General features: G+C 39.2%; 1 protein-coding gene across 2 annotated transcripts in view; it reads left to right on the top strand.

Annotated features, from left to right (window-relative positions):
• Positions 1-19942, top strand: part of shroom4 (shroom family member 4) — a 69465-nt gene extending 49523 nt beyond the window's left edge. Inside the window, exons 7-11 of one of the 2 annotated variants that reach the window (XM_031890597.1) lie at positions 4445-5074; positions 12460-12798; positions 13399-13588; positions 13805-14077; positions 15618-19942. In XM_031890597.1, the coding sequence (XP_031746457.1) occupies positions 4445-5074; positions 12460-12798; positions 13399-13588; positions 13805-14077; positions 15618-15866 (1681 nt within the window). In that variant the 3' untranslated portion in view covers positions 15867-19942. 2 annotated transcript variants of the gene reach the window in all.
• The last annotated feature ends 3055 nt before the right edge of the window (positions 19943-22997 follow it).

The following is a 22997-nucleotide window of genomic DNA, read 5'->3' as shown; positions in this document are numbered from 1 at the left end:
TAGGTAAGTATGGGTCTGTATGTGAGTGGATAGATAGGTCAGTGTGGGTCTGTATGTGAGTGGATAGGTAGGTCAGTATGAGTCTGTATGTGAGTGGATAGATAGGTCAGTGTGGGTCTGTATGTGAGTGGATAGATAGGTAAGTATGGGTCTGTATGTGAGTGGATAGATAGGTCAGTATGGGTCTGTATGTGAGTGGATAGGTAGGTCAGTATGAGTCTGTATGTGAGTGGATAGATAGGTCAGTGTGGGTCTGTATGTGAGTGGATAGGTAGGTCAGTATGAGTCTGTATGTGAGTGGATAGATAGGTCAGTGTGGGTCTGTATGTGAGTGGATAGATAGGTCAGTGTGGGTCTGTATGTGAGTGTATGGGTTTATGTATGTGAGTGGATAGATAGGTCAGTATGGGTCTGTATGTGAGCAGATAGATAGGTCAGTGTGGGTCTGTATGTGAGTGGATAGATAGGTCAGTATGGGTCTGTATGTGAGCGGATAGATAGGTAAGTATGGGTCTGTATGTGAGCGGATAGATAGGTCAGTGTGGGTCTGTATGTGAGTGGATAGATGGGTCAGTATGCGTCTGTATGTGAGTGTATGGATTTATGTATGTGAGTGGATAGATAGGTCAGTATGGGTCTGTATGTGAGCGGATAGATAGGTAAGTATGGGTCTGTATGTGAGCGGATAGATAGGTCAGTGTGGGTCTGTTTGTGAGTGGATAGATGGGTCAGTATGCGTCTGTATGTGAGTGTATGGATTTATGTATGTGAGTGGATAGATAGGTCTGTATAGTTTTGTGTGTGCCGGGTTCTCTTGGAAGGGCTGAACTTGATGGAGGTCTGCCTAATTTTTAGCCCAACTTAATGATATAACTATATGTAACTATGTCTAAAGGAAAAGTCCTGTCAACTGACATTTTACCAGGCAACTGCAAGCAATCATATTACAACCTTAGTTACTACTTTCTTTAAATGTTAGAAGACTGGAGTTTAGTTACTTTTTGTTCTGCTTAGCTGGTTAATATTCTATTGACTAGTTTTCCTTTTTACTGTGTCTTCATAGTAAATGACTGTTCCACCTAAAATTAAAGATCTATTAGGCATGAGAGTAAATGTATAGGCTTTCAGTAAATATTTCCACCCTGCTCCCTCCTTTGATTTGGAGTTCCTGTGAGAGGGTGTGCCTGGCTTAATCTCCCAGCCGCCCTCCCCAGCCAGATGCCAACAGGAAAGTAACATTTCCATGATTCAGATCACACTGAAAAGGACAATCGAGGACTTGCCAAGTAAGAAGTTTAAGAAATACACATTTTCCAAAATTCTTACAATAAAACTTTTACATACAGTCGATTGTTTGGAGGCCCAAACTCAACTACAGTTTATTTACAGAGATCTAAATATTCAGCTTAATAGATGTAAATAAAGGGGAATCATTTCAACATGGACAGAACATGAACATAAAACATGATTTTGTACAAAATTTCATATTTGGTGGTGTGACTAATGGCCCAAAGGTCCCCTCTTTGTTTTTTAAAGTCTCAGAATTACCAGTTCCTGACCCTATATCCACCCTAAACTCCTTAATACAGTGTATTTGTATATGTTGGCATTTCCACACAGTGCCTGTGGGAGGGTCAGTATGTAGAAAAGAAAACAGGTGCCATCTATGTGGTAGAGTCCTCCACGTGGTTGGGTACCCACAGGTTACCCGCAAGAAAAGCGGGTAGGATTTCCACATTTTTATTTTATATTATCTTTATTTTACTCCTTTTAAACATTTTTTAAAATATTTTTTTTCAACCCCTGCCCCATTTCAGTTGATGTAACTTCCAGTTTGTAGCAACAGCACTTTCTGTTTCATGGTGTTCAGTGGATCATGGATCGGGTTGTGGATAAGGCAGTTGCGGGTCGGGGGTCCAAGCTGGTAGAAATATGGGTTGTGGGTACAGGTTTCAAAATTTGGTTCCCTGCAGGAGTCTACTCTGCTGTGAGATAGGGGCTGGTTGGTGTTCATTTGTGTCTATACCCTGACACTTATTTATTTGAACCCAACTATGTCTCAGCCCCTTCCATATATCTGCATTTCCGGAACTGGAGGACTACAGACTGGACATTTTTGCCTTGTCTTGTATCCTTATAACACAAACCATGAATAATAAATCTTTTTAAATGTTGCTGCTTGGTGATGTAACTATACTTGGTGCTTGAATATTATAAGAAAATATTTAAGTGGTATGCCATGACCTATGTAAAAGCAAAATCAAAGGGGAATGACAGTTACATAAGAACTCCACATCCCAGGCTATGTAAAATATAAATTTCTGTATTATAGCTTAAATTGTGCCAAAAAAATGTCTTATGTGTTCTGTGCGTACTCAGCGCCATGTAATTCATAATTTACATAGCATGAGAGGCGGGGTTTCTGAGTGCCTGCTGTTCTCTTTTTGTTTTACTTTAACAACTGACCTTGCTGAATGGACTTAACACATAATTTTTGTTCTACATTGGGACCATTTCTTTTTAATTTTTCTATACTTCTTGTTGACTTTATTTTCTGGTGACCCCAAATTTAAAAAAATGCAGAATTCATTTTATAATGATTGCTGAAAAGAATCTAATGGAAATAATTGGATGGGAGTGTGGTCAAACAACAACTCAGATCCCTTATGATAGTCTATAAATACAATAGGAAGGCACACTATGTCAACTCCGCCCAGTACTAGGGAGTGCAAATGCTATTCATACCTACAGAATCTCTGTGTCGGTATAGGCTACAAGTAAGGATTTTATGGATCTTTGATATAAATGGATACTGCTATTACTTCATGCAGTGATTCCTTTACCCCCCACAGATTATACACTATGCCAGTTATCCCCAACCAGTGGCTCGGGCCAACATGTTGCTCACCACCCCCTTTGATGTTGCTCCTAGTGGCCTCAAAGTAGGTGCCCTTTTTACATTTCTGGCTTGGAGGCAGTTTTTTAAAGCACAGAGACACGGTTTTATTCCACACAGAGCTTCCCTCAGGCCAGAAGTCCACATGGGGCTACCAAATAGCCAATCATAGGCCTTTTTTGGCATCCCCAAAGAACTTGTTTCATGCTTGTGTGGCTCAACAACACTTTACATCTGAGTGTGGCTTAGGAGTAAAAAAACATTGGGTATCCCTGCACTATGCCATACCTTACTAAAGCCAGTTTATTTTTATGCCTCCCAATATTCACTACTGCAAAAGTTTTTGAGTTCTTTTGTTTTATTTTGATGGAGAGCTGGGGACAAACTACAGACTGGATAAATATAGTTTATTGGTTTAACATAGAAAGTATGGATTGACAGGGGTGCTTGGGGAGAGGATATGTGAAAAAAAAGTGCCAGAAGTTCTAAACATTTCTAGTCATACAAGGTAAACCCTCAGTAAGAACGGTGGGAATCTTTGGTGTATATGACATACGAGTACAGGTATGGGATCCAGAAAGCTCTGAATTACAGAAAGCCGGTCTCCCATAGACTCCATTTTAATCAAATAATTCAGAATTTTAAAACTGATTTCCTTTTTCTCTGTAATAATAAAACAGTGCCTTGTAATTGATCCCAACTAAGATATAAATAATCCTTATTGGGGGCAAAACAATCCTATTGGGTTTAATTCATGTTTTATTGATTTTTTAGTAGACTTAAGGGACGTAAAGACCCCTTATCCAGAATACCCTTGGTCCCAAGCATTCTGAATAATGGGTCCTATACCTGTACATATGTCACCCAATAGAGGAAGATAAATACAAAAACAAAGCTGAGTAAGGTAACTGACTAATTAACCTGGAATTAAAGTATGAATTAACTTACTTATTACATTAAAAGCAGCAGAATTTATTTATGAAATGTTATTTGGATTGTGGCCATTAGTGCTGATTGAGGCCTTCCGCCTGTAGCCAGATAAACAATGTAATATCTCTGCTGACGCTTACTTTTGTGGCAGTTCCCAGATACTGTTATGATCATTATTCTGGGCGAATCCTGGCCCTAGCCTTAAAGAAATAATAATATTAATATAAAGAAAGTTTATTAAATGATAAAATCATTATGAAACCGTTACAGAAGTCAGTGTTATCTACTGTAAAAATGATATAGTCCTTCAGACTTTATATAATTGGGCAGGAGTCTCAAACGATTATGCAAAATGGTGAGGCCTTTAATTAAGTAGAAAAGTCGGAGAGTCATTTTAGAAGCATTAAATCACATTGAATTATTATATAATTATTATATAACTTATAACATATCAACAGTGCAGTGAAGTTTGGCGCCATCATTGTCCTTTTTGCAGTGCAAAGCTTAGATATTTTTTTATTCGCTTAATGACGTTTTTGTTAACGATATTTTGGAGTGTAACAGCAGCAGTGGAATATGTTTATATCATATATCAAAGATTTGTTTTTTGCCTTTCAGTGATTTGTGCCACAGTAATTCTGGATTCCATCGGGCTGGCCCCTTTAGACCATGTTGTGACAACAGCGAGCAGGACTTTCCCCAGTGCTACAGGACCGTGTCTTCCTATGATCTCTCCTGTGAACATTCCATCCGGCCAGAGCTGTCCTCTCACCATGATGAACCTAGTGACCAAAACCTAGGCAGAGGAAGAGCCTACTCTGTGAGCCAGCTGAATTTAGATTGTTTGGCTCTCAGAGATAAAAAAGAGACTTCTTTGTCAAAGCTTGAAGAGCACATGCCATCTGCTCTAGCGAAAAAGCAAAAGCCTCCTCGCCCACCTCCCCCAAACTGGGACAAGTACAAGGAGAGACGGGCATCACATCAGCTTACAAACTCTATCCTTAGTCGTCATCGTGAAAATTCTGTTGGATCTGGTCATAGCATAAGCATGGAAGCTGTAAGGCAGCGCTCTCAGAGTCTGCCTATGGAGAGGATACTTTTAAAGGCAAATGAGAACTACCACCCTTCCTCTGAATGCGAGCATCCTCAAATTAGAGATTGTAGCCCAGTACCCTCTGATTTAAGACCTGCTCACCAAGAACCTGATACATCTGCTGATACTGTTTCTACAACCTTTGAGCATGCAAGGTAAATACATTATACACATCAGTCCTTTACATTTACCAGGCTGACCTACATCATATCCCATCTAACATGCAATTGCTATTAATAGATTTCAGTTCTAGGAGAAAACTGAATGCTGAAACTGGCCATAGTCTATAACACACAGGTGTGCTTTAAGTCATTCCTACATTAAATTATGTTGCTGCCAAGAGGGTGCAGGAAAACAACTTAGCCCATATACCTAGCATATTGTGTATACCAAACTGTATGAAAGCATTTTTGTGTTTTGTTGTTTTGCATGGTTTTATAACTGACACTGAGAAGGTCCAACACTTGCATTTTGTAATCCAAACTGCAGTAAATTTGACCTTTTACTTGCATCTAGCCTATCTCTGAACCCTGTGAATATAAGTTCTGAGGCAGACAAGCAGTTATGCTATCATTTTTTTGTTTCTTGTTTAACTTTTAGCCTGGTCTCTACCTACGCTAGTGAATTGTCTAAATGATTCTGTAGTGTGAAACTCTGATAGAATAATCAGAGCTTTATCAATTTCATCATCAGTTTATATGGTTCCAGCAAGTTATGCAACACTTAACATTAGTGTATTACAAAGGTCTTACAAAAGATAAATAAACAAGGGTTACAGAATAAAATGGGATCAGAGAGCCCTTGTAGCTTGCCATGCCTTTAGGGTCATGACAGACGGGGAGATTAATCTTCCCGTTATGCCGTCCCCCTGGCTTGAATGTAAATCGCCGGTGGGATGGCATACGTGGCGCGGCGATTTGTGGAAATTCGCCGAAGTTGCCTTGAGAGGCAGTTTCGGCGATCGCACCGCTGCTTATGCCATCCCACCAGCGATTTACTGGTGAGATTTGTCGTGGGCGACTAATCTCCCCGTCTACCATGGCCCTTAAATAACTGAAATGTCATATTATGCAATAAAGCACCAAAATGTTAAAAGGGAACTCTACCCAAACACAACTTAAGCTTTTTGAAAAGTAAACATAATTTCAAGCAACTTTTAAAAAAAAAAAAATATTCAGCCTTTTCATGGTTTTTAATGTAATAATGTGGTTTGGAACAGTTACCTAAGCATGGACCCCTGTTCTCTTGCTGATCTGGCTGACTGCTTTGAGACACAAAATGTAACAGTAGTCGACTGTCATCAACCTGCCTTCAGCCTGCATCCTCCAAATCCCACAATTCCCTGAACACATGTCAGTAAGGAAAGGAACATCCCAGTGCAATGCATTGCAGGTTATTTAATTCCTGCATGCTGTCTGTAAACTGTGGAGACGTTGTTACAATTTGTAACAGTGTTTGAGTCCCTCCTTCACTGCCTGGAGAACTGTTGCAGCTGGATTTCATCATGTGGTGCTGTTGAGGATTGTCCCTTGGAAGCAGCAAGCTCTTTATAGTTTATTTAATGGAAAGTGGTTGGTCAAGGAATCATGCTAAATTTAAAAGTATATATGGTGTTTAATGTGTGTCTTACATTATGGCACTTTATTTAATGACTGCTCCTTGTGTGTATCTGTGTATATATTGTGAAGATATAATAATATTAATACGTCATCCTGTGTCCCCTAAAGTAAACTCTCTAGAGCAGGGATGCCCAACCTTTTTTTACTCATGAGCTACACTCAGATGTAAAAAGTGTTGGTGAGCCACAGAAGCATGAAAGAAGTCTTTGGGGATGCCAAATCAGGATAGTGATTGGCTGTTTGGAAGCTCCATGAGGCCTGCTGGCCTGCAGGAGCCTCTGCTTGGAGTAAAACTGTGTTTCTTAGCAACTTGCCTCCAAGCCAGAAATGTAAAAATGGCACCTAGTTTGAAGCCACTGGGAGCAACATGAAAGGGGCTGGTGAGCAGCATGTGGCCCCCGAGCCACTGGTTGGGGATCACTGCTCCAGACTTTGCCCAATACTCAACTTAATCAAATGTACTTTGTGCATATAGTATAACCCATAATTCTGTGTTCATGTTCACCTACTTGTGCACCTTAATATATTTCAGGATGTGCCCCAGGTCTACTCTCTCATTCACACACACTTCCTTCTCCTTCTCACATACAGTGTGCTCTTCTCATAGCCCTCATGCAAGATCTCACCCTCCTCCCCCACATCTCCGGCCTGAATCATTCTCTCTGTTCCAACCTCTCACGCTCTGTATCCCACAAATAGAATGGTTTAAGGAAAATCTGACACATTTCCTTCATGGACTTAGCAACACAGGCAGTGTCAATGTGTCAACACTATTCTTTTTTTAACTAGCTATGGATTCTGTATGAGAAGCTTTCTGGTAAATGATTCAGCAGTCAGGACTGAGTAGGTGAATGATGGTTATTACCTGCTACAAATTATACAGTATTTCGCTTCTCATTTCTTCTATGCAATCTGAAGCACCTGTTAGTTCTCTGTAATATGTGAAATATGCCCCCCCCCCCCCCCAACCACCAATTGGTATTAGGGTAATGTAGTATAAAGTAGCACAATACAGTTACGTTCAGCATTATTCCAACACTTAGGGGCAGATTTTCAAAAACCCTAATATATATATTTTTTTTTTTTAATTTTAAAATTCAAATAAATTCATTTCCATGAATGTCTGGCATTTACTAAAAAATATGAAATGAAAAAGCACATGCTTTTGGAAATCTGCCATTAACTTCTACATGATCTCGGCAAGTTTTAGCTGGCAAATTGTTGGATTCAGACTTTTAGCAGTTATGGCACGTAGTAAATCTCAAAAAAAAAAGTCACAACTTTATCAGACGGTTAGTAAATGGCCTTAGGGGCAGATTTTATCAAAATTTGAGTTTACTTTTCACAATATATATATATCAATCCAAATGGTGTCCGCACTCCAAGGCTCAATATTCTGCGGGGTGCTAGCCAAAATTATGTCTGTATAGAAAATAATCATCTGTGGCCAGCACACCCTTCAATGTTTCATCAAAAAAAATTTATTTTAAATATATTGTTAAAACCAACGTTTCGGTCCTTATTATTTCCTTGAGAAAGGTCCTAATAAGGACCGAAACGTTGGTTTTAACAATATATTTAAAATAAAAAATTTTTGATGAAACATTGAAGGGTGTGCTGGCCACAGATGATTATTTTATTTATATATATATATATATATATATATATATATATATATATATATATATATATATATATATATATATATATATATATATATATAATATATACACCAGGAAAATTCAATCAAAAAAAGATACTTAGTTTATTAAGATCAACGTTTCGGTCCTCACCCGGGACCTTTATCATCTTGATAAAGGTCCCGGGTGAGGACCGAAACGTCGATCTAAATAAACTAAGTATCTTTTTTTGACTGAATTTTGAGATATATATATATATATATATATACAGTGGAGGAAATAATTATTTGACCCCTCACTGATTTTGTAAGTTTGTCCAATGACAAAGAAATGAAAAGTCTCAGAACAGTATCATTTCAATGGTAGGTTTATTTTAACAGTGGCAGATAGCACATCAAAAGGAAAATTGAAAAAATAACTTTAAATAAAAGATAGCAACTGATTTGCATTTCATTGAGTGAAATAAGTTTTTGAACCCCTACCAACCATTAAGAGTTCTGGCTCCCACAGAGTGGTTAGACACTTCTACTCAATTAGTCAACCTCATTAAGGACACCTGTCTTAACTAGTCACCTGTATAAAAGACACCTGTCCACAGAATCAATCAGTCAAGCAGACTCCAAACTCTCCAACATGGGAAAGACCAAAGAGCTGTCCAAGGATGTCAGAGACAAAATTGTAGACCTGCACAAGGCTGGAATGGGCTACAAAACCATTAGCAAGAAGCTGGGAGAGAAGGTGACAACTGTTGGTGCGATTGTTCGAAAACGGAAGGAGCACAAAATGACCATCAATCGACCTCGCTCTGGGGCTCCACGCAAGATCTCACCTCGTGGGGTGTCAATGATTCTGAGAAAGGTGAAAAAGCATCCTAGAACTACACGGGAGGAGTTAGTTAATGACCTCAAATTAGCAGGGACCACAGTCACCAAGAAAACCATTGGAAACACATTACACCGCAATGGATTAAAATCCTGCAGGGCTCGCAAGGTCCCCCTGCTCAAGAAGGCACATGTGCAGGCCCGTCTGAAGTTTGCCAATGAACACCTGAATGATTCTGTGAGTGACTGGGAGAAGGTGCTGTGGTCTGATGAGACCAAAATAGAGCTCTTTGGCATTAACTCAACTCGCTGTGTTTGGAGGAAGAAAAATGCTGCCTATGACCCCCAAAACACCGTCCCCACCGTCAAGCATGGGGGTGGAAACATTTTGCTTTGGGGGTGTTTTTCTGCTAAGGGCACAGGACAACTTATTCACATTAACGGGAAAATGGACGGAGCCATGTATCGTGAAATCCTGAACGACAACCTCCTTCCCTCTGCCAGGAAACTGAAAATGGGTCGTGGATGGGTGTTCCAGCAAGACAATGACCCAAAACATACAGCAAAGGCAACAAAGGAGTGGCTCAAGAAGAAGCACATTAAGGTCATGGAGTGGCCTAGTCAGTCTCCGGACCTTAATCCAATAGAAAACCTATGGAGGGAGCTCAAGCTCAGAGTTGCACAGAGACAGCCTCGAAACCTTAGGGATTTAGAGATGATCTGCAAAGAGGAGTGGGACCAACATTCCTCCTACAATGTGCGCAAACTTGGTCATCAATTACAAGAAACGTTTGACCTCTGTGCTTGTAAACAAGGGTTTTTCCACTAAGTATTAAGTCTTTTTTTGTTAGAGGGTTCAAAAACTTATTTCACTCAATGAAATGCAAATCAGTTGCTATCTTTTATTTAAAGTTATTTTTTCGATTTTCCTTTTGATGTGCTATCTGCCACTGTTAAAATAAACCTACCATTGAAATGATACTGTTCTGAGACTTTTCATTTCTTTGTCATTGGACAAACTTACAAAATCAGTGAGGGGTCAAATAATTATTTCCTCCACTGTATGTATATATATATATATATATATATATATATATAAATATTATATTATATACAGTCCATAGGTTTTTAGCACACCAACAGACCAAATGACCTGGGTGCTACCAGATTATGCAAGGTTATCCAGAAAATCAGGACAAAACAGGTGCACTCCAGGAACCTTTAAAAATCAAAATTCTTTATTTAAGTCATTTTAAAAATTTATCAGGCCTATCTATCTATCTATCTATCTATAGATTATATATATATATATATATAGATACACATATATATTGAAATTGGTCACCAGTCAGGGCCCCCTTTTGCCCTCTACACTCCTGTGGTCTCTAGTGGTCTCTAGTGGTGGGCTTCGTTTCCCCTATAGTGTGATTAGCCAGATGATTATTTAAGGGACCCCTAACCAAAAATTGTACACTTTTGTCTAAAAAACTGTGTTGGTGAGGACTGTTTGGGGGGTCCAAAAGGACTTTCCACTTCAGACAAGCTTTTTTTTCTTCTTGGAAGTATGGAAACATTTATCTTTAAACATACAACAAAGCCTTTTAGAAAAATATGGTAATACAGCTACCCTGAAGCACTCGCATGCCCTTAATGGATTATTTCCTCTAGCACGGATGTAATTTATTTTTAAATATTTCCTTCATGCCATGCAATCAGATGCTTGCTTCCCCTCAGTTTAACAGGATCTCTCACAAAAACTCTGAAAATAGGCCTTTCGTCTCTTTGACACTGTGTGTGATTCCAGCCATGGCAGATTTTTATCCTATCATGTCCTTGTTTAGCCCTGGAAGTAGCATTTCTCCTGAGCTTATTGCATGCTAAGGTTTTTTGACAGAAGGAAAGCTCTCATGAAGGGTCCCTTCTTGTATATATGTACAGTCTTGGTTATGCCAGGTACTCACTCTCAAGTAGCTCAGGTGCTTAGTAGCTATCAGCAACCTCTGTTATCTCACAGGGCACACAGTAATACACAAGTACCACGTGTGCCTCTCTGGGATGTAACCGAATTAGCTCTCTCGGTAGGGGTGCAGTATTATGCAAAAAAAAGGGATCAGCATGTCAATTCCTCAGTATCTTCTTGAAATCCATAATGCACTGTGTTGTGCTAGAGTACAATGGCAGGCCCTTCTCTAACACCCCACTGAAACTTGACTGAAAAGTGTTTTAACAATAAAGCAGTGCAAGTCAAAATTGGGGGCTTAAAGAAGAACAAAACCCTGAACACAGCCCTAGGGCTCCTCAGTGGCCTCCTTCCCAAAACACACAATAAGGGACTTAAGGCTATTGTTTTCCTGGCTAAAATATGGAAAGTAGCACAACAGGGTTGCTGAGCGCCATCTTGCTTAAATTCATGTCCTCTTTACAGTGATCGCCAACATGAAGCAAGGTCTGGATCAGCTTCATTTGTGCATGCTACTTCAGGCACTACGCATTTTTTAGCCGGTAGAAGCAATAAATGCTGGTTTGTTAGTCTTCAATGGTGAAGTTCAGCAAGCAGGAAGAAGACCACTGGGTTGGTCTTAGGGCTGTGACACACGGGGAGATTAGTCGTCACGCGAAAAATCTTCCTTGTTGCGGGTGACTAATCTTCCCAAAATGCCATCCCTACGGCTAGAATGTAAATCGCCGGTGGGATGGCATATGCGGCACCACGATTTGCCGAAGTTGCCTTGCCTAATGACTTGGATAAACTGTTTTCAAAGCACTTTGTAAGTCTAAAGGTAGTGTTGTCCAAGCTTTTCTGTGCTGTGAGACAGTTATCTGCCATTTCAAAAGTTTGTGGGCCAGATTATTATGAAACAATGTTTTTCCTACAAAGAGGTCTATAAATGAGTTGCAGTCCTCCATTTGGACAGCCCTATGTTAAAGTATCCATATTTTCTAAAGAACATGTTAAGTCTATTTCACTGGGGGGGGGGGGGGGGTGCCAAAATGTTAGGAAACAGAGAAACAGAGAGCCACACCAGCCTGTGGAAAAAACTGTCTGAGCACCATGCCACCATTTTACTTATATATGTACTGGTGGTCCTAGGCTTCCCATGCACTAATTCCTGTTTGTGCGTGCACAGTAGCGCATACGCAGGATATTACTGTGCATGTAAAGAACACCAATCGCCATGGGAGCTAAGCACTGATGTAGGAGATGACAGCATGACAGTTTTTTACACAGGCTGGTGTGGTTCTCTTCTAACAGGAGCACCAGCCTGAGGAAAAAACGTAGGCACCGCCCAGTAAAAATAGATTGCTAATATTTTGACACCCCCCATAAAACAGACTTAACATGTCCTTTAACAGAGTAGTATCCTTAGCAGTAGACAATCAGCCCACAATTACAAACATTATGCTATGACTAAACTCAAGGTATACAAAACCAAATTTTAACAATGCCTTGTTTCCTTAGACAGGAGCCATTTTCAGACTGTCGAAACTCACCCAGAGATGCATCCCCACCCAGGACTGATCATTTGGTACCTTCTGACCCAGTTACTTCATCCCATCATCAGACAACTGACTTCTATAGTCCATTAGAAGGTGGGAGTATTGAGGAGCCATCAAATTCTGTTGCAGAAGAATCTGAAGATGGGGTCATCCCTCCAAAGTCCACTCATGACCACATATCCCCAGATATTCCCGAAAGAGAGCACCCTGCTAACTTGCTAGATGGATTTGATTCTGGCTACCGCCATTATGAGGATGAATGGTCAACAGACAGAGAATCGGAAATCTCCATTCCGGAAAGGTTAGTTTATATTGAGCTGAACAGAAAAGCTACATATGCTGTATTTTGGAAGGTTTGTATGAATGGATGGAACTTGGGAGAGAATTGCAGATTGTAACATCATACTTGTTTTATAGCTATGTGTTCATTTAGGGATCCATACAGGCAAGGATATTTCATATGACATGATTCAAAAATGGCTCTGGGCTCTCTTGCACTCAGCATCATTTTAATAATGTTTGTATCCTTGAAACTCATTCTTTACCTTGTGCTACATCGCCCCCTTGTGGCCTTTCTTGACGAACTAGTTCTTTAAAGGGATACTCTACCTAAACACAACTTAATAATTTTTTGCTCCGTTGCAATACATCTATTAAAACATATGCAGCCTTTTCATGAATTTTAGTGTAATAATATGGTTTGGAACAGTTCCCTAAAAGTGATTTTGGCTGTAGAGTGGGGTAGGTTTAAATGCAGAAGAGACAGCTAATGTTTATGTAAGCTGTGAACGTGGATAAACTGCAAGCAGTAAGTTTAGGTAAAATGACTTATGAGGACAGTAACTTGTTTACATGTAAATGTTGAAAGCAATGTACAAGGCAATATCTTTAATATTTCTAGGTATGAGTTCCAGCCCATCTCGCCACCTCCAGTGTGCGGAGCAGTAAGTCCCACCTCTTGCGCTGCCTACTACAACACGTCCGCAGCTAAGGCTGAGCTACTTAATAAGATGAAGGAGCTGCCTGGCCTGCAGGAGGAAGTGGGGGACCAGGAAGAAGTGGAAGAGGAGGATGAATTGTCACTTAAGAAAGTGAGTTTTGAAGCTGCGCTTTAGTTGGGGGTACATAATTATGGCAGTAACCAAATTAATTTAAGATAATAGTTAAATCTCCTTATTGTCCCTTCACGTTTCATTTCCTAAGCTCTTACCTTCTTCATGCAAATCAGTGTCTTGCTATACTCTACCTCTAGTATTTTCCACATTTCTTGTTTTCTGATCCCCCTTTTCACTTGCTTTTGGTTCCAGGTGCAGCTTATAGAAAGTATCAGTAGGAAGGTTTCTGTCCTGCATGAAGCTCAGCAAGGCCTTCAGGAAGATATAAATGCAAACACTACCCTTGGTTGTGAAATGGCAGATCTCCTCAAGAATCTCTGCAAACCCAATGAGTATGAAAAATTCCGGACCTTCATCGGTGACCTAGAGAAGGTGGTAAACTTGCTGCTTTCACTTTCCGGGCGCCTAGCCAGAGTAGAGAGTGTCCTGAGCAGTGAGGATCCCGAGCCATCAGTGGATGAGAAGGTATGATTTACACTGGCGTCTCTTAGTTCTTGTTATGAGTTTACCCTTTTTCTATTTGCTACCTTATAGTGCTGGAGGAAATTATTTTCTTTATTTAATCTCTTGGCTCTCTATAAATGATCCCCTTAGTGCTCATATTGTATCATATTGTTACTGCCCACTATCTTTTTAGTGCTTACAAAATGTTATTGATAAATGCATTCATAAATACACAGACACAAAGTAATCAGTAAATGTACCATTACAAAACACATTTATAAAATGACCTAAATTCATAACTTATATAGAACCGAATCTCCCATTTCTGGGAGATACCTGGGCAACAATTGCAGTTGCAAAATAGCTTTGTTAGGACACAGGCATACAAGCAGATCTTCTGCCTTCACCTTTCCTAACATTTGGATTGCCCCAAGTAAAACACATGGTTTACAGCTATCTAGCTTAATTGTGGGAGACTACCTTTTGGAAAGACTATTATATTGACTAAAATATTATTGGGGACTTATTTATTGCACTGAAAACCCTTACAGTAATGGTGCCATTATAACTTTTAAATATTCTTTGTATTAGGACTGTAACTATGTCTTTAAAAGGGAACTCCACCCAAACACAACTTAATATTTTTGAAAATTAAACATAATTTCAAGCAACTTTGCAATATATATCAATTAAAAAAATATGCAGCCTTATGTAGTAATATGGTTTGGAGTCGTTACCTAAGCCTGGCCCCCCCTTATCTCCTGCTGATCTGGCTGACTGCTTTGAGACTCAAAAAAATGTAATCGTAGTTGACTGTCCCCAGCCTGCCTGCATCCTCCAAATCCAACCAATCCCTGCACACGTGATGTCAATAAGGAATTGGAACATTACAGTGCAATGCATTGTGCGTTATGTAGTTCCCACATGCTGTCTGTAGGCTCTGGAGAAGTTGTTACAATTTGTAATGCTTTAGTCCCTCCTCCCCTGCTAGGATTTCAAATGATGCAGAAAGAACTGTTTTGCAGCTGGATTTCAGCATATAAAAATGGTTATATTCCTACTTTTTGAAGGAACAGATAACAGTGATCAATACAGGTATGGGACCTGTTATCCAGAATGCTCGGGACCTGGGGTTTTCTGGATAAGGTATCTTTCTGTAATTTGGATCTCCGTGACTTTAGTCTGCTATAAATCATTTAAATATTGAATAAACCCAATAGGACTGTTTTGCCCCCAATAAGGATTAATTACATCTTAGTTGAGATCAAGTACAAGATAGTGTTTTATTGTTACAGAGAAATAGGAAAACATTTTTAAAAATTAGAATTATTTGCTTATAATGGAGTCTATGGGAGATGGCCTTTCCGTAATTCGTAACTTTATGGATAACTGGTTTCCGGATAAGGGATCCCATACCTGTATATAAGGGGTTTCTGTTTTGTGTGGGGCTCTTTAGCAAATTTTGGTTTTGAAGCTGGAATTTCTGTGTTTACACAATAATCATACTATCAGTGCATACTGTACTCTTTATAGCACACATTTTCTTTCTATAATTTCGCAGCTGAACCTGCTAGAGAAGAAGAAGCAACTTACTGAGCAACTGGAGGATGCCAAGGAGCTGAGAGCACACGTCACTCGGAGGGAACATATGGTCCTTGAGTCAGTGTCCCGATACCTAAATGAGGAGCAGCTTCAGGACTATCATCATTATGTGAAAATGACATCAGCTTTGATTGTGGAACAGCGGGAACTTGAGGACAAAATTCGTTTGGGAGAAGAGCAGCTGCGGTGTCTCCGAGAAAGTCTGTAGTTTGGCAACCAAAAAAAAGAATTCAGCCATTTGAGCAAAATAACAAACTCTAACCAAGGCTTTAGTACCCCATTGGCTCTTACTTTCTAAATGGTTTTAACCTCCACTACCAAAAATCTCCAAGAAAGCCTGTTTCCTTGCAATACATGTGTAATAAATCCTGTGTTAGTGGGACCTTAGGGTGTCCTACCTTAAATCCATTCAATTAGGCATTAGAGCTGAAACAGACAAGCCATTTGTCATAATATTTTTGTCCTAAAACAATTTCTACTGTGGCACATTTGGAGCTAGAGTAATAGTTTAGACCAAATACTTAACCATTCCATTCTGCTGCTCCTCAAGATACACAAAAATGCATGTCGGTTTAATAATTTTTAGTTAATTTGATATTCTGAATGTGAATTTTCCAGAACTTTATAGCTGGAACATTTATCTACGAACCAGCATCTCTTAAAATTGTTTAGGAACATATAAAGAGAATCAACGGTAGCACGGTTAACCAAAGTCACTAGTGCAGCTTACACACACAGAGGTGTGCTTGAAATTGCTCTATGCCATTAAGCTCACGCTAAGATCAGCAGCTCTGCCTACAGGATGGGCCCATAGGAAAGAATCTGCACAATAACCAAGGACAGCACTGAGTTTGTTACATGTATCTGAGAGTTAATGCTTTTCCTGAAGTCTGTTCGGGACATTATAAATCAAGTGAAATCAAGTAGCTTTATCCTATAAGGTTGAAATAACGCACTATGAACTTTTTTTTACCTCTTTCGGATTCTATGCAAGTGCCTTTTTATGAACTGGTATATTGGGGTCGATGCAAATATAGATCTCTTACGAATCTTTCATCCACAGCATACAACTGGAATGCAGATGTTTCAGCTAATACTTACTGCCCTTTTCAAGGGTGATTTTCATGCAACCAAAGATAAACACTTGGCATCGATATAAATTTTATGTATTATTCAATTTTGTTTTTAGTAATCCATAAACCTCACCAGGCAATTTCTAATTTAGGTCTGTTTCAGACCTTTAGGAAATAAGTATGCAGAAATGTTTTAATCCCCCCTTTTGTGTGTCAGCTGGGTTAGTTGTCCACTATCGTAGGCCCTTATTTTTTCAAACCACCTTATTTAAAACATTGCTTTATGTTGCTCTCCCCCAATAAAACTATTTTCTTTTACTAAAGAGGCAAAATACTGATCAATTCTGGATTTACAAAAAAATAATTATTCTGCTTGGCCTCATGAGTAAAGCAATCATACCCCTATGCCTTTAGAAGTCTTAATTCTGCTTACTAAAGTTGCTAAGAAATCACTACAATAGGACCACTAGAAGCCACTGTTTTAAGCCCCACTTGGTGGACTAATACACTCCGATATATTTTATTGTTTATAGAATACTCAAAGGGATAGTGACACATTTCAGTTTGGCCAGGAATGTGTTACTATACCTATATAAAGGTGCCCAGTACTAAACCCGCATTTGCCCACAGGCTTCTTTTACTCAGCTATGTCAAGGCTTAACACAGTTGTTGTAAATGTAGAGCTAAGGGGGCAAAACTACGACTTTCTTATGCTTAAGGCTGTGTTGGGACTCGAAACAGATGAGTAACAGAGGGCATGGGGCACCTTCAAATGCGGGTTTCTGTTCAATATAATTACCCTGAATAACTCTTCTGTTAATGCCTTATCTTAATGCACACATTCTCTTCTGTCTCCAAAGCTGACACACTGGGGGTCAGTAGATTGTACAGTACCGCTTCCTTGATCTGTGTATAAACCATATTCATTGTTGTTTGACCTTTTCTTCCTCCACCAGGAAAACCATTTTGAAACAAAAAAAGAAATTAAGTTTAGTTTTAGGCCCAATGTTATATTAAAAGTATTGATTGTTTTTTTGTATATTTTATTGTATAAGAAAAAAAGGGAATTCGCTTAGGTATTTTCATATCATTTGAAAAATCTACATTTGGAGAAAAAAAAAAGAATTAACAATGTTTTGATACTCAGGATGAAGCCCAGAAGACCAAATGGTTTTACATCTCTAAAGATTTTATGCCAAAACCAACCTTAATGTGTCATGGTTTTATGAAAATGTTTATAATTATTATTATTTTGTATGTTTTATTATTATGGGTTTTTTTTATTTGCACATTGTGGATTATATGACCCTTTCACAGCTAAAAAAAAATGGCTGGTCTGTAATAGTTTTTAAATGAAGCAGTCTGGGCTAAGGATTTTTTATATTATTGACATATTTTATAGCTGAAACAATATAATATTCTAAATCACATATGTTGTTTTCTGTGAGATTTTCTTCTATCACTTCCTCCTTCTCTTCTTTCATTGAAGACTATAGCGAGACAGTATTTGGAAAGAGCATATAGTAAGGAACATTAGGGGTGTTAATGTTTATTGCATATGGCTGCTTTACGTGTGGATACGTACAGGAGGTCTCTGCACTCTGTTAAAAAGATACAGGTCTGCATAAGTTCATTTTGGAACATATTTGTTTTATTAAGCATAGCTGTGTTGTATTATTATTATTAGGGGACATTAGCAGTGTTTGGCCCAAACCAAGAGCTATTTGCCAGCTGTTCCTCTCTCTGTTTTTCTGAGTTGTTACACGTGCATAGTGCACTATCTTGGGTTGTAGGGTTCTGGCATGGATGTGCATCTTGTACCCTGCACCCTGGGGAACAGCACTACACATGCATTTTCCCTACATTTGGAAGAGGGACATGGGTGAGCTATTAGGTAAATGCTAATAGAATGAAGGGCTGTAATTTCTCAAGGCTGTTAGCTATGGGAAAGCTGCACAGTAGCCGTTTCCCTACTGCTAAAAAAAAAAAAAGTATAAAAAAAATTGCTTTCATTAGCAATTATATTTACAACTAACTTTAAAATCATTGAATATTTTTTAATTAATGTATATTGGAAAATTGTTTAGAATTTTATATTATATATTTTTTTTACTGTGCCAAAAATAGTTTTAGTGTGGAGATCCCATGTAAAGGTAAAAATATCTTTTTACATTTTATTCAGTTGGGCTTATGTAAAAAAAAAATGTATGTAAACATTTTCTGATCTGTCTATCTAAACAAAAAGTCCTGCAATCTTTAATCGTTTTATTGTGAAAAACACAAAGGCAACGTTTCAGAGCTTCCCAATCCATTATCAAGCCACAATAATTAAAAAATAGCCAATTAAAAAATCCCAAGTCCACCTCCAACCACACCTTCCCACTCCAACCCAATAAATTAACCCTTACTTTGCTTTAACTTTTTTTTACGAACCTCTGGGTATAGTATGCCCAAGTATGCAGAGTGCAGTATACTAATTTAGTTTCTATGCATTATATGCTCTGCAGAGTGCAGTCACCCCAAGGACTATTTTGTTTTTTGGCAATTCAGATAGAGTTTATGCACTTTGCTTACATGGGCCCAACTGAATGAGCTCGTGTCAAAAAGGAAGGAGGGTATATTTTTAAAGGGAGGACATGGTAGAAGTGAATTCAGACAAGTTTTGCATAGGTTTGCTGGTATACAGTGTGTTGTTTAGCAGTGACGGCAGGTTTAGTGGATTGGGGTGTCACCTGGAAGAAAATGATTGTCTTAAGTAATATTTTTATTTTTCTTCCCTATTAATAACATTGGCTTGAATCGTGATTTTTACCTGCTAGGTTGCAACTCTATTTGGTCTGGCATATATGGCATTGATCCTTTTCTGCCATTTGGGCCATTCCCCTTGCCCAATTACCAAGTAAGGCTGTTGGCAATTGATTGAAACTGACTAAATTATTTAAAATGCCTGCTCTTCTGATATTGTTTCAGGACATATTTAAACCAGTGTTTTGGCCATGAAGGGGTTAATAATTCATTGCAATAAGCTTTGAATCTAATCTGTATTATTTTAGTAAAGAAAAGAAAGTGTTAATGTTGTGTCTCCATGTGTAAATCTATGTTTCTTGTTCTCCATTGTGAATGCCATCCTTTGTAACTTTATTTCCTGGAGAGGGGTCTCCAATGACTTCTCCTGCACTACAGTAAATATAAAGTAATGGTGCTAAAAGTATCCTGCAGAGATTTGTGGAACTTATTTCGTTTGTATGGTGTGTGTGTGTTTGTGACACATTAGAATGTACATTGCAGCAGTGACTGTGTCTCTAATTGCTGTGCCTGGCAGATCTGAATGCAGTTGTGGATGTGAATTTCCACTTAGGTAGGATAAACCCAAATCAGGGGGGAAAGGCTTACTGAAATGTGGGGGTTTAGGGCAGATCAGGGTCAAAACTTGTGATGGGGAATTGCTGGGGACAGTCCTTAGTTATCCAGTTTCTTAATATTAAAATGTTGGGTGGTCTGCAATTCTATAACTGCTTTGCTGGCTTAATCAATATATATATAGTTCAGCAGAGACTGTGCACTATATAAGTGCTTTCTTTTTAAAATCAATCTAAAATACTAAATTGTAGACAACTACAGTCTTTGCATGTCATGGACTTTCATGGGGGGGCGGCAAAATAGTGGGAAAACTTTGCAACCTAGGCCCCCTTGAGAAAACAACCCGCATTGAATCCAGCATGTTCAGCATGCAATTTACACAGATCAGTGCTTGTCCGTCAACTGTAATATTTTAATAAAAATAGAAGTTTGAGTAGACTACTCACTAGAAATGCTTTAAATGCTGTCATTGGATAATTATTTAAATATATCAGATCAAAACCCACATTCGTTTAAACACAATAATATTGTATATAATAATAACCTGACACAAACAAAATAAATAGGGAGCAGTTTCCATTTACCTTGAAATAATTGTGGAAATAGTATTTTTCTTCAGCCTGTAAATACAAAAATGGGACATGTTACAAAGAGTTGTTTTTTGCTCAGTCTTGGGTGGGATTAGTGGTTTTTCTCTATTGTCTTTCTCAAGCTGCTAGTAACAAGGGTTTTAGAGTTTCCAAAATTCTCCCTTGGCCACAAATTGGAGGACAAATTAGGTGCAAACTTAGATTAACACGTTTCAGTATATTGCTTATGTATTCTGAATGTCTGAGAATTGAAAGTTAAAGTCCTTAAACAGGTCAGTGGTAACAGGAATAATATCCTGTATAAGTTTAGTTTGCCAGTGAATTGTCTGGGTGGTGTAGGTACTGGCTTCTTTGGGTAACCAGATCTCATCAGCATTCTGGCTTTTCTTGTCTTTTGCTTTATCCAGAGTAGTTGAAGACACACTGGGCTACTAGTATCAGCTATTTGTCAAGGCTACTTAACTCCAGAAAATACCCTGCCATAGACCATACTGAGAATTGTCTTTGATAAAATACACAGAGACAATTAACAGTAAATGATCAGCATTGTCTTTTTTTTAGTAGACATAACAAGTAGTTGCTATTAGTAGCTCTGTGTGTCTTCACCCTTAAGGTCCCCATACACGGGCCGATAGTAGCTGCCGATATCAGTCCCTTAGACCGATTCGGCAGCTAATTGGGCCATGAATGGGCACTCCCGACGGGCCTGCCCAACCGATATCTGGCCTGAAATCAGCCAGATCTCGATTGGGAAGGTTAGAAAATCTAGTCGGATCGGGGACCGCGTCAGTTCGTTGATGCGGTCCCCAGACCGACTTTGCCTATACCTGTCATTATAATTCGATCGTTCGGCCCCAGGGCCAAACGATAGAATTTCCCTGGATTCTCCCAATATTGCCCACCCATAGGTGGGGGATATCGGGAGAAAATTCGCTTGTTTGGTGACATCGCCAAGTGAGCGGATCTACCCGTGTATGGGGACGTTTAGGGCTGTGGTAGACGGGGAGATTAGTCGCCTGCAACAAATGTTCCTTGCCGAGGGCGACTAATCTCCCCGAAATGCCATCCCACCGGCAAAAATGTAAATCGCCGGTGGGATGGCATATGTGGCGCCGCATATGCCACCCCACTGGCATTTTACATTTAATCTCCCCGTCTACCACGGCCCTTAGGGGAAGAGAAAGGACAAAAAAGAAGATTAAGAAGAGTATTGATAGCACTGTCAATGGTCACATATCACTAATACTTCCCTACAGGTCAGCTATATGACCAAATGGCAATAATATACCCATATGCCAGGGGTCGGGAAACTTTTTGGCTGAGGGAGCCATAAACACCACATATTTTAAAATGTAATTCCGTGAGAGCCCTACAATATATTTGGCCGTGGATGCTGTGGGGCAAGGTAGGGGGGGTCCCAAGGATGCCGGATGCGGAGGAGGGCGTGGCCTGCGCTCGGCGGATAGAAGACGGGTTCTAAAGCTTAGAACACGTCTTCTATCTGCCGAGCGCAGGCCACGCCCCCTTTATTTTTTTTATTAAAGATTTGGCAGCGAGCCAGATGCAGCCATCAAAAGAGCCACATCTGGCTCCCGAGCCATAGGTTCCCTACCCCTGCCATATGCTTTAATTATATGCCCTAATACTCTTTACCAAGTAATTATACAAATTAATAACGCACTACAAAACAGGAATGAAAAACTATCTTGTTAATTTTCTATGCCCATCTGTATCTATTATAGGCCAGCCTGGCCCTTAGTGAGGGAGAGGATGTTCAAAATTCATTTGAACTCATTTAATTCAAAAAATCAAGCAAAGGCTTATAAAGGCCAGAATGAGTCTTAGTGACATGGGTGTTGCTCTAGAAAGGAATATATAAAATCTATTAAAAAAATTTACAAGAATTGTGTTCTCCGATGGAAATACTTCTACTTCCAAAAAATATTGCTTCTCCCTCATCTGCCTCTCACCAACTCCATCCAAAATGGCGAATTACACAGATGCAAACTTACAAAAAAAGGTAAAAAGACTAATATTAATATAATGTACATGGCAACTCCCATCTGGAACATTTAAGGAACATTTAACTGTATTATGCTGGTTACTGACCCTGTGGCTCACACACTAGAAGAATATTTATACACAGCTGATAGATTAGCTCATTTTACATAGTAACATAGTAAGTTGGGTTGAAAAAAGACATACGTCCATCACGTTCAACCATAATGCCTATATATAACCTGCCTAACTTCTAGTTGATCCAGAGGAAGGCAAAAAAACCCATCTGAAGCCTCTCTAATTTGCCGCAGAGGGGAA

The sequence above is a fragment of the Xenopus tropicalis genome, chromosome 8 (assembly GCF_000004195.4).
Source record: "Xenopus tropicalis strain Nigerian chromosome 8, UCB_Xtro_10.0, whole genome shotgun sequence".
NCBI lineage: Eukaryota > Metazoa > Chordata > Amphibia > Anura > Pipidae > Xenopus > Xenopus tropicalis.
The sequence above is the reverse complement of the archived record's forward strand: the minus strand, read 5'-3'. Positions and strand labels throughout refer to the sequence as shown.